General features: G+C 43.1%; 1 protein-coding gene across 6 annotated transcripts in view; it reads right to left on the bottom strand.

Annotated features, from left to right (window-relative positions):
- The window catches only part of usp34 (ubiquitin specific peptidase 34), a 269,588-nt gene that overhangs the window by 22,787 nt on the left and 229,914 nt on the right, over positions 1-16,887 (bottom strand). For all 6 annotated transcript variants that reach the window (XM_041211861.1, XM_041211887.1, XM_041211870.1 and 3 more), the window contains 3 exons: positions 6,404-6,482; positions 1,767-1,893; positions 1,095-1,202 (listed from right to left, as the gene is read on the bottom strand). In XM_041211861.1, coding sequence (XP_041067795.1) covers positions 1,095-1,202; positions 1,767-1,893; positions 6,404-6,482 — 314 coding nt within the window. The remainder of the gene's footprint in view (positions 1-1,094; positions 1,203-1,766; positions 1,894-6,403; positions 6,483-16,887) is intronic.

The raw sequence follows: 16,887 nt of genomic DNA, 5'->3' as shown, positions 1-16,887 counted from the left end.
AATGGAGAACGACTGCAGAAAGCTGCAGCACAGAGGGATTTGGGTGCCCTTGTGCATGAATCCCAAAAAGCTAAATACAAGTTCAACAGGTAATAAGGATGGCAAATGGAATGTTGGCCTTTATTTCAAAGGGAATGGAGTATAAAAATAGGGAAGTCTTGCTAAAACTATACAAGGCACTAATTAGGCCACAACTAGAATACTGTGAACAGTTTTGGTCCCCTTATCTAAGGAAATATATACTGGCATTGGAGGCAGTCCAGTTAAGATTCACTAGGTTGTTCCCAGGTATGGAGGGATTTTTTATGAGGAGAAGTTGAGTCGGTTGGGCCTGTTCTCATTGGAGTTTAGAAGAATGAGAGGCAATGTTATTGAAATATATAAGATTCTTAGGGGGCTTGACAGGGTGGATGCTGAGAGGTTGTTTCCCCTTGTGGGAGAGTCTAGGACCAGAGGGTATAATCTCAGAGGGTAGTCAATCTGTGGAATTCTTTACCACAGAGGGCTGTAGAGGCTAGGTCATTAAGTATATTCAAGGTTGAGATAGACAGACTTTTAATCAGTAAGGGAAACATGGGCTTTGGGGAAAAGGCAGAAAAGTGGAGTTGAGAATTATTAGATCAGCCATGATCTCATTGAATGGCACAGCAGACTAGATGGGTCCAATGACCTACTTCTGCTCCTAAGTCTTATGGTCTTCATATATAAAGATAAATTTCTTCGAAGTGGACAACAAATGCTTTAACCATAATTTCAGAAGGACATTCAAAAGCTTTATTTCCTCCCCACCCCCACCCATTTCCCACACAACCAAAGGACCTGTGTCGGAGTGATAAGCGCTAAATTGTAATGAATTCTGCTTTTACGATGTGGAGCAAAAATTGGAGTGAAATCGGTCAAAGCCATTTCATGCAGGACACTCTAACCAGTAGAGAGGAGAGATGTTCATCTGGACTCAAAACCCACATCACAGATAGTTAACCCCTACACCAACCGTCAATCAAACACAGCACAACATTATGTATGAAACTAGGCCATCCGGATGAATCAGATTCCAATGTCAACTTATTTAGTTGAAGCTGAAATACTATTACCTATACAGGCATTTCGAAGTTCTGGGGGGCTATAGGAATTCAATAATGTGAGAAGCTTGTGAGCAAATTCAATTCTTTCTTGCCACTGGATCAAGGCTTGCTTAACATCTGTAAATGTAAGGTTAAAACAGAATGAATCTGAAATTGAAAACAATAAAGAAGCCAACACTAAATATACTATATCGTATATCAAAGCGAACAAACTTTAAGAAATTCTACCAACAAAGTAAACTAGAAATGCTTAACATGCCTTAAAACCCTAAAACAAAACAAAAAATGATAAAGCATACACAGATACAAAATGAAGGACTTGGATGTGTGAACTTGCACAAAATAATATTCCATTGTGTTAGCACAGGCATTTTATGTTAGCTGCAAATGTTGTAAAGGTAAAAATTTAATATGTTCTTAAAGGCATTTGTAATTAGGAACTCTTCACATTCCAAATATTGTTTTTCAACAAGTGTCTGAGGATATCACTAATAAGTTTGGTTCTTGGCACCTTCAGCGCCACCACCCCCCACCCCTACCCAGTAAAAAGGGTGTAAGAGACTACATCCAAAATAAACCATTAAAAACATTAATCCTGCTAGCCTTCTGAGATTCATTAAAAAAAACGCTTCCAGAGGAAATCAATGTCATTCCAAAAAAGCCCAACAAAATTGAACAAACCTTTCCGCTGCAGATACGGACGAGTTGATTTCAGAACAGACAGGAAAATAGAGAGAAGTTCCACCAAGTCCCCAGTCACATGGCAAGCTGTAGCCTCATGGTACATCATGTGCAAGGTATTAAAAGACTGAAAAATTAAAAAAATTTGAGAACTATGTTTTTTTTTGATTTCCTGGTATCAAAAGAATTAAGGCCAACATAATACAAAGCAGTAGGATTCTACAAACACAGGTAGCACAATATTTTTGCTGCATTTTCCAATAAAAAAAATCTCCCTAAAATTGTGATTTTTATTAGACAGGTCCACATCTAAATACAATGATGCCAAAATAAACCACATTGTCAAAGGCTTGTAGGATTTATTAGGGACTGTAGATTTTGAAGGTGCTGTCGAAGGAACCTTGCTGAGCTGCTGTAGTATATCTTCGAAGTGGTACATACTACTGCCACTGTGCGCCAGCCATGGAGGGAATGAATGTTTAAGGTAGTGGATGGGGTGCGATGTTATACTTTATAAAAATTCTTTCATGGGATGTGGGCATCACTGGCAAGAACAGCATTTGTTGCCCAGCCCTAATTGTCTTTGAACTGAGTGGCTTGCTAGGCCATTTCAGAGGGTAGTTAAAAGCTAACTGTATTGTTGTGGCATTGGAGTCACGTGTAGGCCAGAGCAGGTAAGGATAGCAGATTTCCTTCCCCAGAGGACGTTAGTGAACCAGAAAGGCTTCTACAACAATCTCTGATAGTTGCCATGGTCACCAGTACTGACACCAGCTTTACATTCCAGATTTATTAATTGAATTTCAATTCACCAGCTGCCATGATGGGATTTGAGCCCATGTTCTCAGAACATTGGCCTGGGCCTCTATATTACTAGGCCAGTGAGAATACCCCTAAACCACAGTCATCTCCTGCACTCTTCCAGGCAAATGGAGAGTATTCATCACTTGTGCCTTATAGAAAGTAGACAGACTTTGGGAAATCAGGAGTTGAGATGCTCTCTGCAGAATTCCCAGCCTCTGATCTGCTCTTGTGGTCACAGCATTTATACAGGATCCAGTTCAGTTTCTGGTCAATGGTGAACCCAGGATCTTGATGGTGGGGGATTCAGAGATTGTAATATCGTTGAATGTCATGGGTAGATGGTTAGATTCTCTCTTGTTGGAGATGGTCACTGCCTGCACTTATGGGGCACAAATGTTACTTGTCACTTATCAGTTCAAGGCTGAATGTTGTTCAGGTTTTGCTCCATGTGGATATGGACTGCTTCAGTATCTGAGGAGTTGTGAGTGGAACTAAATACTGTGCAATCATCAACTAATATCCTCACTTCTGACCTTAAGGTGGAAGGAAGGTCATTGCTGAAGCAGCTGAAGATGGTTAGGTCTAGGGCACTACCCTGGGGAACACCTACAGCAATATTCCAGAGTGAAATGATTGGCCTCCAACAAGCAAAACCATCTTCCTTTGTATGAATCCAACCAGTGGAAAGTTTTCCTTTTGATTCCCACTGGCTTCAAATTTGCTAGGGCTCATTGGTGGCACACACAATCAATAGCTGGCTTGATGTCAAAGGCAGTTATTCTCCACTGTTCTCTGGAATTCATATTTAGACCAAGGTTATAATGAGGTCTGGTGCTGAATGGCCCTGGCAGAACACAAACTGAGCTATGAGCACGCTATTCTTGAGTAAATGCTGCTTAGTAGCATTGTCAATGACACTTTCCATTACTTGACTGTTGATTCAGAGTAGACCTCTGGGGGCAGTAACTGGGCAGGTTGGATTTCCTGCTTTTTGTGGAATAGAAATATATCTGGACAAATTTCTACATTGTCAGGTAGGTGCCAGTGTTGTAGCTTCACTGGAACAACGTGATTAGGGACTCAGCCTCTCTGGAGCACAGATCCTCAGTATGATAGCTGGGAGGTTGTCAAATCTCATGCTCCTGGCTTTTGCTATATCTAATGCCTTCATCCATTTCTTGATATCACGTGCAGCAAATTAAAATGGTTGAAGGTGGGCATTTGTGAAGCTGACAACTCAGGAGAAGGCAGAGATGGGTCATCCATTTGTAACATCTGGCTGAACATGGTTGCAAATGCTACAAGCCTCCTCTTTTGCATTGACCTGCTGGGTTCTGCCATTAGTGAGAATGGGGATGTTTGTGGAGCCTCCTCCTCTGTTGGTTGTTTAGATGAATACCACTACCACCATGCTAAGTGGGAAGATTCAAAACAGCTCTGGCAGCTTAAAGTTGGGCATCCATGAGGCGCCGTGGGCCATCTGCAGCAGCAGAATTGTATCAAACCACAATCCATAATCTCAATGCCTGGTATATCCCCCTCTCTACTATTATCATCAAGCCAAGGGATCAACTCTAGTTCAAGGAGAAGTGCAGTATCAGGATACCTAAACAATGAAGTGCAAACCTGGTGATGCTACATGCGTGGTGAACAGCAGAAGCAGTACACAATAGACATAGCAAAGCAATCACACATCCAACCAATTAGATCAACGCTCTGCAGTCCTGCTATACACAGCCGATAATGGTGGTGGACAATTAAACAATTAACCAGAAGAGGTGGCTCCACAAACATCCCTATCCGCAATGATGGAGGAGCCCAGTGCTCCAGTTCAGGCAAGGCTGAAATATTTGCAACTATTTTCAGCCAGAAGTGCCGAGTGGATCCATTTTGGCCTCCTCTGAAGGTTCCCATCATCACAGATGCCTTCTTCAGCTAATTTGATTCATTCCAAGGGATATCAGGAAATAGTTGAATCCAGCAAACGCTATGGGCCCTGACATTGCTATCAGGCAGCAATTACATCAATAATCTGCTCACTGATGGTCAGTTAGGTTTTTTGCTGGAGCACATGGCTCCAGGCCTTATTACAGCTTTGGTCCAAACATGGACAAAAGAGCTGAATTCCAGAGATGAGGCGAGAGTGACTGTCCTTGACATCAAGGCAGCATTTGATTGAGTGGGGCATCAAGGAGCCCTAACAAAATTGAAGTTGATGAGAATCAGGGGAAAATCTCTCCATTGGTTAGAGTCATAACTAGCACAAAGGAAGATGGTCCTAGTTGTTGGGATGTCAACCATCTCAGCTCCAGGATATTGCTGCAGAGGTTCTCTAGGATAGTATCCTAGGTCAAAACACCTTCAGCTGCTTCATCAATGATCTTCCCTCCAACATGAAGTCAGAAGTGGGAATGTTTGCTGATGATTGCAGTGTTCACTTCCATGTGCAACTCCTCAGATAGTGGCATATCGCGTGCTCGCATGCAGCAAGACAATTTTCAGGCTTGGGCTGATTCATGGAAATAACATTGGCACAACACAAATGTCAGGCAATCACCATCTTTTCTTGATGGTTAACAGCGTTATCATCACTGAATACTCCACCATCAAATTCCTGCGGGTTACCATAGAGCAGAAACTTAACTGAACCAGCCACATAAACACTGTATCTACAAGAGCAGGTCAGGGGCTGGGAATTCTGTAGCAAGTAACTCACCTCCTGATTTACCAAAGTCTGTCCATCATCTACAATGCACAAGGCAGTAGTGTGATATTCTCCATTTGCCTGAATGAGTGCAGCTCCAACAACACTAAAGCAGTTCAACACCGTCCAGAGCAAAGCAGCCCGCTTGATCAGCACGCCATCCACCACCAGTGCACAGTGGCAGTAGTGTGTACCATTTACGAGATGCACTGCAGCAACTGGCCAAATCTCCTTCAGCAGCACCTTCCAAACGGGCAACCTCTACCATCCAGAAGGACAAGGGCAGCAAACACATGGGGACTCCACCACCTGCAAGTTCTCTTCCAAGCCACACATCATTTTGATTTGGAACTATATCACTGCTTCCTCACTATTTCTGTGTCAAAACCTGGAACACCCTTCCTAACAGAACTACAGGTGTACCTACACCACATGGATTGCAGTGGTTCGAGAAGACGGCTCACCACAACTTTCGTAAGGGCAATTAGGGATGGGCTACGAATGCTGGCCTTACCAGTGACGTTCACATCCTATGAATGAATAAATAAATACAAAATTACTGAGACTAGCTTCGTATTCCAGATTTATTAATTAATTAATGAGGCTCCTGGATGTCAAGGGCAATCACTCTCGCCTCATTTCTGGAACTCAGCTCTTTTGTCCATGCTTGGACAAAGACTGTAATAAGGTCCAGAGCTGAGTGCTTCAGGCAAAAACCAAACTGAGCATTGGTGCCCAGGTTACTGGTGTAAGTGCCACCTGACAGCACTGTCAATCAATGCTACTTTTCCCTTCAAAAACAATTTGAGGAACATAGTTTATTTATTAAATAAACATTTAGTTTATTTTCAAATATATTTCTGCCTGAATTCGTTGCAATTAAACTGAAATCAAATAAGTAACTGAGTTAAGTCAACAGCTCTATGGTAATTTTCCAACACGTTAGAAACAATCAACTGTATAATTATGCAACAATTTTATGGTGAGGTTAGCACAGGAAAAGCATCTTTCTTGTTCTGATATTTCAAGAAGTGTATACCATAGTTTGATAGTAATAATTAACTCAAGGCAAATGTCTCGCATAAAAGTATAATACAATGAATAAAAAGAACCAGACAATTTACTTTACCTCAGTCATCAGAATCAGTCCCCGATTGAAAACAACTAGCAGCCTGTCTTCATCAGTTTCTAGAAGAATTCTGAAGGCACTACAATAAGAAAAGGCACTTTTAACGGAATGTCTCAATTTACTAAGTGTGGACATCACAAATGGTGGCTTACTTTTCTGTCAGCATTATTATTTCTTATAATGTTAATCACCAATAAGATCACAAAATATATGCAGGTATCCACCTGATCATCATCCATATCTTCAGTGTAACATTAGTAATGGACAAACTCTTTGAATCCATCAGTGAAGTTAAAATAGCAAACACTTGAGGCATGAGTTTATCAAGGACAATTAGGACAGATTGGTTGGTCATGTTTCACTAATTTAAACTTTTCTTTGATTAGATAGATAAAGGAAGTGCAATCAATGTGGCATACAAGAAATTTTCATAAGTCGTGCAACAACACACAAGAAATGAGTTAGAGGAAAAAATCAGGTGTAAGATATAAAGAAATGTCAATGGATAGGAAGTTGCTGATTATTAGGGAACAGTTATGGTAATCAGGTATTGCTCGAGTACAGGAATGACGAGGAGAACAGTCTTCAAGTTAGTGCAATAGGCGGATACAATTTAACATGTAAGATAACAGATTTTGGGGGAAATAAAGAAACAGTTTACACTCAATGAAAAGATGTTGAAGGGTAAATAGAGACCTCTCGGGGTTTAAATACATAAATGGTGAAATTTAACTTTGGCAGGAACACAAAGTGGGTGGTTGATCTGCTACCACCCATGTTGCAGCCCTGCCAAAGTTGAATTTCATCCATAATTACTTGAAAGTGAGTGTGCAGGTAGATGAGCCCATATAAATGGCCAAGAACATTTTGAATTTTATGAGCGGGGGAATTGTGCACAAGAATAAAATTGCAATGATACATTTGTACAAAACATTGATTGGTACATTGTTAGGAATAGCATTTTCAGCTTTATGCAGCACTATATAGAAAGGACATCAAAGTCAGGGAGCAGAAAGCATAGTTTCAATAGGAAGAAATCAGGGGTAAGAAACAGTTTATGAGAGACTTGAGATATTTCACTGCAGAGAAAGTCAAGTGTCAGTTGTATATGCAGTGTGTTTAATTGTATGCAGGTAGTGGACATTAGCCAGGATCTGCTTAAGTTCCCTATAAATAGACAAAATCTATGGCTTTAGCTCTGAAGAAGAGTTATATGGGCTTGAAAAGTTAACTGTTTCTCTCTCCATAGATGCTGCCAAACCTGCTGAGTTTTTCCTACATTTTCTGTTTTTATTTCAGATTTCCAATATCTGCAATATTTTGCTTTTCGCCAAAATTAATGATTGTTGGGTTCGCATGTGTATGCTTGTAATGTAAAACTATAACTACATATGAAAGTGTGTAAAAATTGACTGCAGTTCTATCATTCATTAACTGCCTTTCTGAATTAGAAGACCTTGCTGGATGGTGAGGAGTTATTGCTGCTGATGCCTGAAAGGCAGAGAAAGAGAGAGATAGAGAAATAAAAGTGGAAAAGAGGGAGAAAAAAGTGAAGGACAGTGAAAAAGGGAGCAAAGGTGTGTGAGAGGAAATAGAAAGGAGAGAGAGGAATGAGAGTGAGAGAGGATGGGGAGCGAGAGAGGAGGGGGAGCCCCATATTGGGCTGGAGAGAGAAGAGATAACAAGAATTAACATCTACTTCGGAGGAGGGAGACACACCAACTTTTATGGCAAGAGGTGAGTGCTTAGTGCACTTTTCAATAAAGCACTATCACTAGACGGTGGGGTATTATACCTTAGAACTGCACAGAAGGGAGGAAGCCACTCTTCCATCCTAATCTAAGGCAGAGGTGGTTTATCACATTGGACTTAAACTCCACTTTGCCACCTGCTCCCCGTACCCCTTGATTCCCTGAGACACCAAAAATCTGTCTATCTCGGCCTTAAATATATTCAATAATGGAGCATCCACAACCTCTATGGTGGAGAATTCCAAAGATTTACATCCTTTTGAGTGAAGAAACTTCTCACCTCAGTCCTAAATGATTGTCTCTTTATAGTGAGGCTGTGCCCGCCCCCATGATTTAGATTCCCCAGCCAGTGTCCAAGCCTGAGTGTGCCTGCTTCGGTGGAACGTCCCTTGGTTGGACTTGGGAGCAGGATCAAGGGGGAGAGACGGAGGCCTTGACATATATGACAGCCTCCCTCCCTGCATATTCTATGCAACAATGGAGGCGGCTCTCTTAGAAGCGCGGGAAAGTCTAGAGAAGGGATGTCCCTCCTTGGAAGAGGAGTCAGTGCTCCTCCTGGATCCTTCACCCTTGTCCCACCACCATGCACTGTCAGCGGAATTCATCCATCCCTCAGGAGGAAGAAGCAGATACCTGTGTCCAGCCTGTACCTCTTGAAGATGCAAGGGTATCCTTGCACGAGGAATCCATCCGGTATAACCCAGTTATTTGTTGCCAGGTTGGGCTTCCTGGATTGTTAGGTGGGTAAGGTCAATGAGGCTGAGCTTATTTGGCCATGTGCTGATACTGCCCTGGATACTCAACTTGGTGGAGGCTTTGAATAAATTGGCCCCACACACTGGGTCACTGGGCAGTGGCAGGAAAGGGAAGACTCCCTTTTACTGTCTCTCAACACTGGGTGTACTGAGCTTCTCTGAGTTGCTGTGTGGCCTGATGCCTGAAGTGGAGCTGAGCCCCAAATCACTTCTGCCCTCTCACCCAGACCCCACCCCTGAGAAGCAGAGGAAAGACCCCTCTGCCGACCATCCTGAGGGATGGAATGGTGTCAGGGGTGGAGCTGGCTGGTGTGGCTGGGCAGGAGGTTGCTAAGTGTCGCAGTGTCAACCTGGAAGAGGACAGTGGTTTGGTGGAGGGCACGAAGGATGATTTGGAATCCAACACCAGTAAGATGGTGGGTGCCCTCGAGCCCCCTAAAAAGCGTCTCCTTACCCACCTTGTGAAAATCTAGGAATTTCAGGCCAATAGCTTGGTCACCACAACAAATTCCAGCTGGTCCTTGACCAATGGTCTGAGCTGGCACTGCTCATCAGGTCCATCCACTCTGCTGTAAAGATGGTAAGCATGAGCAAGGATGTGAACCAACTCATGCTGCACTGGCTCAAAGGGCTCCTCACTAGGCGGCTGAGGAAGTGGAGATCACAAATAATTCTGCTCCCTCGCCACTGTAGGGTATAAGTGATGTTTGCTCCAGACTCTTGTCATGAAAATGATCATAGCCAGCCACACCATCAATGGCAGCAGAGAGGCATCCTGTAGATTTTCTAACTTCTTGTTCCTTAAGGAGGGGAGAGTATGTGGCTTGCTTCTGTAGGAAATACAGATCATTCTGGGAGACTAGGCTACATGGCTCCTGGAGTGGCAAGGAAGGGCCTACATGAGGCAACTTGTCTCCAGTTCAGAGGGGGTGGCTATACTGATGGCCCCATGTTTTCAACCGGCGATCTTGGGGGATCAATGAGTCTTTGCGAGGCCGCTTGCTTCAGCTCACGGTCTGGCTGGGAGATATGCTGTTTCACCTGTTGAATGTGTACGCTCCCCAAGCTGGCCTACATTCCAGCAGCTTCAGGGTGGCTGGTGCTGTGCTTGGACCACTGGATGGTGTGAACGGAGCTGGTTCCGCTGGGATCCGCTTTCTAGCATTTTAACAACATGCTGCTGGAGGGCAAGTGCTTGCGGTCCTCATCCAGTTTTTTCTGGGCCAGCTGGAGGGGGGAAGCGGGGAGGCGGTGTGGTGATGGAATGTGGGCAAGGCAGCAGAATGTGAGGGGTCCACTAGGAGGCAGTTCAGGATCAGCTGGTTGGAACAGGAGATGCTTGACCTCGAAACCAACCTCGGTCAGGCCCTCGAAGACCCTGCCCTGCAGAAGGTGCATGAAGAGAAGGGCACGTTAAAGGATCTGAAGCTTGTTAGGTCCCAAGGTGCGTTCATGAGGTCATGGATCTGGGTTCCTGCAGGACTTGGACTGTGACTCCCCCTTTTACTCATTAGAAAAAAGGCAAGAGGTCCATAATCAGCTTGTGGGGCTACTGGCTAACTTCATAAGAAATTGGAGCAACAATAGGCCATTTGGCCGCTTGTGCTGCTCTGCCATTCAATAAAATCTCGGCTGACCTGATTGGTCTTAATTAAATTTTCCTGTCTGTCCCACATAACCCTGTGCTCCCGTGTTGATCAAAAATCAGTCCAACTCAACCTTGAATATATTTAATGACCCAGCCTCCATTCTCTGTGGATTCCTAAGTCTAATGACCCTGAGAAAAACTTCCTCAATTCCATCTTAAATGGGAGGCCCCTTATTTTTAAACTGTATCCACTATTTCTAGATTCTCCCACAGTTAAATCCCCTCAGAATCTCATACTGTATGTTTCGATAAGATCATCTCTCATTCTTCTAAACTCCAATAAGTATAGGTCTAACCTGCTCAACCTTCCTCACAAGACACCCCCTTCATTCCAGGAATCAGACAAGTGAACCTCCTCTGAACTGATTCAACTGCAATTATATCCACCTGCACCCCCCCCAAGCAGAGACCAAAATCGTACACAGTATTCCAGGTGCGGTCTCACTAAGACCCTGTACAACTGTAGCAAAACCTCTCTTCTTTTGTACTTCATTCCTTTTGCAATAAAGGCCAACATTCTATTTCCTTTCTAATGATAGATCCCTGGTCTTAGATCCAGAAGGCATCCATGTCCAAGCCTATTACGGTGCTCTAAGGAACTCAGTGGGTAGCCCATCCAGCCCTGGGGATTTGTCCCACAGGGGTCTGTTGAGGGCAAATGTCATTTCTTGTCAGGCTAAATGGAACATTGAACTGCTCAGTACCCTTCAGGCTGATTTACAACAAGACCTCCCACAATGTTGTAAGCTTCCTCGCTGGATGAATCCTGGTGATTTTCAACCTTCAGATGCTGCAGGGACACTGATATGTCGAGTCTTCTCCTAGATGGTGTGCGTTGGTTATGCACGGCCTCAATTAACACATGCAGCTCCTGTTTATAAACCTAGTGGGGTGGGGGATGGTTGCTGTGTGCCAGGAAATGATCAGGGCCTGGAACATGGTTGTCTCCAGCAGGAACTCTTCCCTGTCAGGAGTGAGGCTATCATCTGGGAGCTGCTGCTCAGGAATCTGCATCTATATCAGTGAGAGGTCATATGGCTGGTGGAGGAGAGGGCTCTCAGTGCTAAGGTGACCATGGTCAGGGATGTACTGGAAGGTGGAGTGGACTGGTTGTTGCCGGAGGAACTCACGTGATGTGTCCTCAGGTAGCATCCAGCTCGCAGCCTAAGCCAAGAAATCTTAAAGTGCTGCTCTGCCCTGACCGCACTCGAGGTGTCAAGGTAGCTCATGCGTGTGAAGTACTCCTGTCTGAGCTGATACCTATTCGGGGGAATTTATCATCAGTGCCAGGCTTTGAAACCTTCCTGGGTAGCCTCAGCCCCACAGCCCGAAGTGTCACTTGGAAAGTTGTATTTATTTGTTCCACAACACCAGGGGAAGAATTTGCTGCACATGTGCAGAGCAGTTACAGTGATAAGAGTTACTGCTGCATTAACTGAATGCTCCGGCGTAAAAGTGTATCTGAAAATGAAGACTAGGATAGTAAAATTCATGACAAGAGTACGAGGGGAAAATGTCAATGAGACAGTAACGGCTGTGCCAGCAACAATAACTAGTCCCCCAGGTACTAAATTCAGATACCTTCCAATGAATCTGCCAGCTACAACATTTCATAATAGGACAAACCACATCTGCTAAAGAACTGTACCCAAACTACCCTTCACAAGTTTTTTGCTCGGTTAAATGCGTACAATTTATTATCTTAAATAAAATATCAAATAAGAGTCATCATCCAATGCGGGTCTAGGGACCATGATGCTGGGATCAAGAGTCCCACTGACTACCAACTGAGCTAGTGAGGCAGTGGAGGAACTTGCTCCACAAAGCCTTGACAGCTACATAACTCACTGCCTGAAACTTTTCAAAACATCTCCCCCCTGCTGGTCTGGCAAGCAACTTTTGTTCAAAGTAGATGCAGTACAGCTATTTGTGGTCTTCAGAGCTCTTAAAACTTCACTGATGCTCCTGTTGAACACCAACTGGAAAGGTTTCAGGAACAGTTGCCCAGAAACCGGCGGCCACACTGCTGAATTGTGCATGTATAACTGTTCCTGATTCCTTTCCGGTCAGCAGAAGTTACAGTGCTTTCAAAAGCCCCTCTGTGCATTCCACACATGCATGGAGGGGCTTTTCTATACTGGCTGTTCTTGCCTGCTCTCCATTTCTTTTGCCCTTGTCAGCCATCTGGACACACTTGTGATGTTCCAACCTGCTGTCCGGAGTAGGTGAGCACCCAGTTGCAGGCTCTTTTAGTGTGAGTACCCCCTTTGTCCTTTGGGGATTTGTTGTGGAAAGTGTTGCAAGCGATAGTCCCGTGCAATAGACCGTAAAGTTGATTCATGGACTCTTGGGCCGCATGTAATTTCTGTGGCTTGGAGGAGTCAATGGTTTCACATCAATGTAGAGTGTAAGAGTTTTCAGCTCCTCTACCTTATTATCTGAGGGGGCTACCCCTCAATTTCTGGCCACATTTCCACAGTCCCAAGCTCCTGATCTTTAGCCACATGGCGCAAAGGGGAGAGAGAAGATTGGAGGATCTCCTCATGGACCGCTTCAGGGCCTGGGTAAGGTGACCATCAAAATGAGTTTCTCTTCTTGAGATTTTTCGAGGATTACTTTTTGATTTTCGGGGGCAGCTTTTTGGTTTTTTTATGGGCTCCTACTTCATTCTCACTAACTCCTTTATTAGGTGATGCAGTCAAGTAGTAACATTACCTTTTGTATTTGTTTTCATTTTTAAAGTTTCCTTCTTTAGATAGATACAGTGGCGTAAATACAAAAGACACTATTATATATATATATATAAAATATACATCATATATATATAATATACATCATATATATATATATTAATGCAATCTTTTAACTTGGAACCTGTAAATAAGACGTTTTTGTTAGTTTATTATAAATTTCCCATACTCCCATTTCCAAAATGAAAATTCTGAATACTTGGTACAATGTAACTTATTGGGAATGAGCCTCACATCTGCAGCCCCCTTTAAAAATTAATTGCAAGCAATTAGCATTCTCTAGGATTCTTTGGTTTCATTCTGCCAATTTCAAGTTTCTTTCTCCTCAACACTTCTGTTCAAAGTGAATGCCGACAAACATGTCAGGGTACTGACTTCCAAAGATCCAACTGTGCAAAGGGAATATATACAAATTAACTCTGCAATGCCAAACTAACCATCAGATAATGAATGGTTTAAGTCACAAGTACTTCAGATTTCATGATTTTTTTCAAGCCAATGCACCTTCTCGTATCATCCATGCTTTAATGGTACATAGGTTGGAACCCATTAGTATAGAAACACCCTAGTTACATGAAAAATACATACCACTTTATAGAAATGGTTAACTCATTAACTGCCTCCCAATACCTAAGTTTTTACATCGGATATTGAAAGTTTGTGTACAAACGTAGAAACAGACAAAGGTATGCTGGCTGTTCAAAATATCTTTCATAAATTTCCCCAGCCTGACAGGTCAGATGGAGCTATAGTCCAGTTACTACAAAGGCACAGCTATGGATAAGAAATTTTCCCCAGCCTATGCAAAAAAAACATGGCAGAGTGGGAAGAGAGTGTATTTAAAAAGTGTCCCAGTTTCGCTATGTGTTACTACAGATATTTGGATGACATATGGGGTATTTTGATTCATAGAAGCAGAAGAAGAAGAATTCATCAATGTCCTCAATAAGCATCACAGAATCTTAATGGCACAAAAGGAGGCCATTTGGCCCTTTTTGTCTGCACTGGCTCTCCAAATGAGCATTATGACCTAATGCCATTGCCCTGCCTTTTCCCTATACCCTGCACATTGTTTCTATTCAAATAACCAACTAATGCCCTCTTGAATGCCTCAATTGAACCTGCCTCCACCACACTTCCAGTTAGTGAATTCCAGACCCGAACCACTCGTTGTGTGAAAAAGTTTTTTCTCACATCACATTTGCAAATCACTTTAAATCTGTGCCCTCTCGTTCTGGATCCTTTTACGAGTAGGAACAGCTTCTCCCTATCTACTCTGTCCAGCCCCCTCATGATTCTGAAAACTTCTATCAATTCTCCTCTCAGCCTTCTCCTCTCCAAGGAAAATAGTCCAAACTTCTCCACCTATCCTCATAGCTGAAGTTTCTCATCCCTGGGACCATTCTTGTAAACCTTTTCTGCACTCTCTCCAATGTGTTCACATCCTTCCCCCTCTATTAAACTTAAAGTCACAACACACAAGGAAAGTCTTAATTTCCAAGACACCACAGTATTTAAATTGGCACAAAAAAAGTTGAAAGCAATCAACAAAAGATTTTATCAAAATAACTGAACGCACTTCTATATACAAAAATCATCACCCTCACCACATCTTTGCAGACTGGTGAGGTCACAGCTGATGCATTTTCATTGCATAAGCACAAAGCTTGAAGTTTTAACAAGACAGTTATTAGCCTTTTTAGTGCATCAAGACAGAGAGGAGATGCAAAAAGATTCCTTAGACAAATCAAGTCTAATAGGGGATGTCAATTCACTGGGCCAGCATAACATAACATCTACTTTTAAAAGAGGCAAAAACCTAAAAGATTTTAGTCAGAAGCAGAGCGAGGGCATTAACTACCTAACTTCCCAATCTTCCTCCCCTCCCTGACTAACTCACTCAGCAGTCCCACTTCCCAACCCTCTCTCTGGCTCCCTCTCAAGTTTCTCTCTCTCCCCCTTGGAGTCAGTGTCTCTTTCTCACCCCCTCAGAGCTGGTCTTTCTGTCTCTCTCTCTCACACACACATTCCCTCGAAGTCTGTGTCTCTCTCAAACTCTATCAGAGTCTGTCTCATCACTGCTGCTCTTGTGCTCAGGCTGACCTGATCATCACCCTCACCACATCTTGGCACACTGTTATATGTCTGTCGCTTTCCCGCTGTTCCTCCAATCACAGACTGTTTCTTTCCCACGTTTGCTGCTGATAGGCACAGGTTCTGTCCCTCCCACATATTGGGACAACTTTCTTCTCATTGGTCACCCCCGTGATTGAATTTTGCCAGCTTTTTTGGGGGCTTTAGAGGGTGAATTTTCTCACCTCCCCCATGTATTTTGAACTCTGCCATCAACAGTCCAGAGAGTGAGCAGTCGAGGAATTGTCAGCCTGACTTGCCTGTTTCTCTTCCACAGTTATGTTCACACCCAGGTGACCATGGAATGGGAGCACACAGCATTTGCAAGTATACTCAGGTCTTCTGAGACAAGTAGGCACTTGGTGAGGGGTGGAGGGTACTGGATTGCATCATCACCTCTTGGAATGTCAATTTAATCTGATCAGATAAATTTCCTCTAAAGGTTTCAGTTTTTTGTTATAGCATATATCAGTGGTGCCTCTTTTAGAAGGGGTGCTTAATGCCTCATCAACAGGTTGGACAGAAGAGGTATAAATTGAAACAGACTAAAACAGATGTTGGGTTATACGATGCATGCTTGTAATGTGTAACTCTGTAAATAACTTCCTATAGAAGTGAGTAAACACTAGCTCCACTCCTATCCTTCACCAATTGGCTTTCTGATGTAGAATACTGACAGGTGATGTATCTAAGTTCTTCAGATTTAAAAAGAGCTTTGAATGAGTGAATAGGGAGCAACTATTTTCTCTGGCTTAGTGAGTGGTGAGGAAGGGGCATGAAGGGAAATGTCTTTAGACAGATAGTTAGTAGAGCATGGAAAGTACTGCTATAGGAAGTGATTGAGGCAGAGAACATTGAAGGTTTTAATGGATAAATATTTGAAGCAGAGAAGATAAAAGGCTATTGGGCGAGAACCAAGCAGTTTTGCATCTCTAGCAAAAGGCTGGCACAGACATGATGAACTGAAGGATCTCCTTCTTTGCTGTAATCCTCTATCAACCTAGATAAAAAGCTTTTGTAATCATTCTACACTGGAATGCTTTCTTCGCAGTTGTATCCTCTTCCGTACAAAATAGCTTGACAACTTTCACAGAAGATTTTCACATCAAATTCAAGACCCAAATCCCCCTCGCTTTATGACTCTCTTGATCCCAGATTGCTACTTGCTCTCAGCTGAGTAACTTTCATTCCCTCACAGTAATAAGTACTATTGAACCAGAGATACTGTAGCACTTTTGTTGTCACCCAGAGGAAGTTATTCCTTTCTCACATAACTGAAGGTGCTGGGATAGCTACAGCATCTCTCCACTAGCAGCTGGTGGAAACAGAATCTGAAATGGTCATTGGGTAGAACAGAGAAGTCCAAAGCAAAGATATGTCAGGATTGGAGTCTAACTTTAAGACATTGGATAGTAAGTGGGGCTTAATTGCTTTTAATGGTATAATA

The sequence above is a fragment of the Carcharodon carcharias genome, chromosome 2, assembly GCF_017639515.1.
Source record: "Carcharodon carcharias isolate sCarCar2 chromosome 2, sCarCar2.pri, whole genome shotgun sequence".
NCBI lineage: Eukaryota > Metazoa > Chordata > Chondrichthyes > Lamniformes > Lamnidae > Carcharodon > Carcharodon carcharias.
This window is presented reverse-complemented; position numbering and strand designations above follow the sequence as displayed.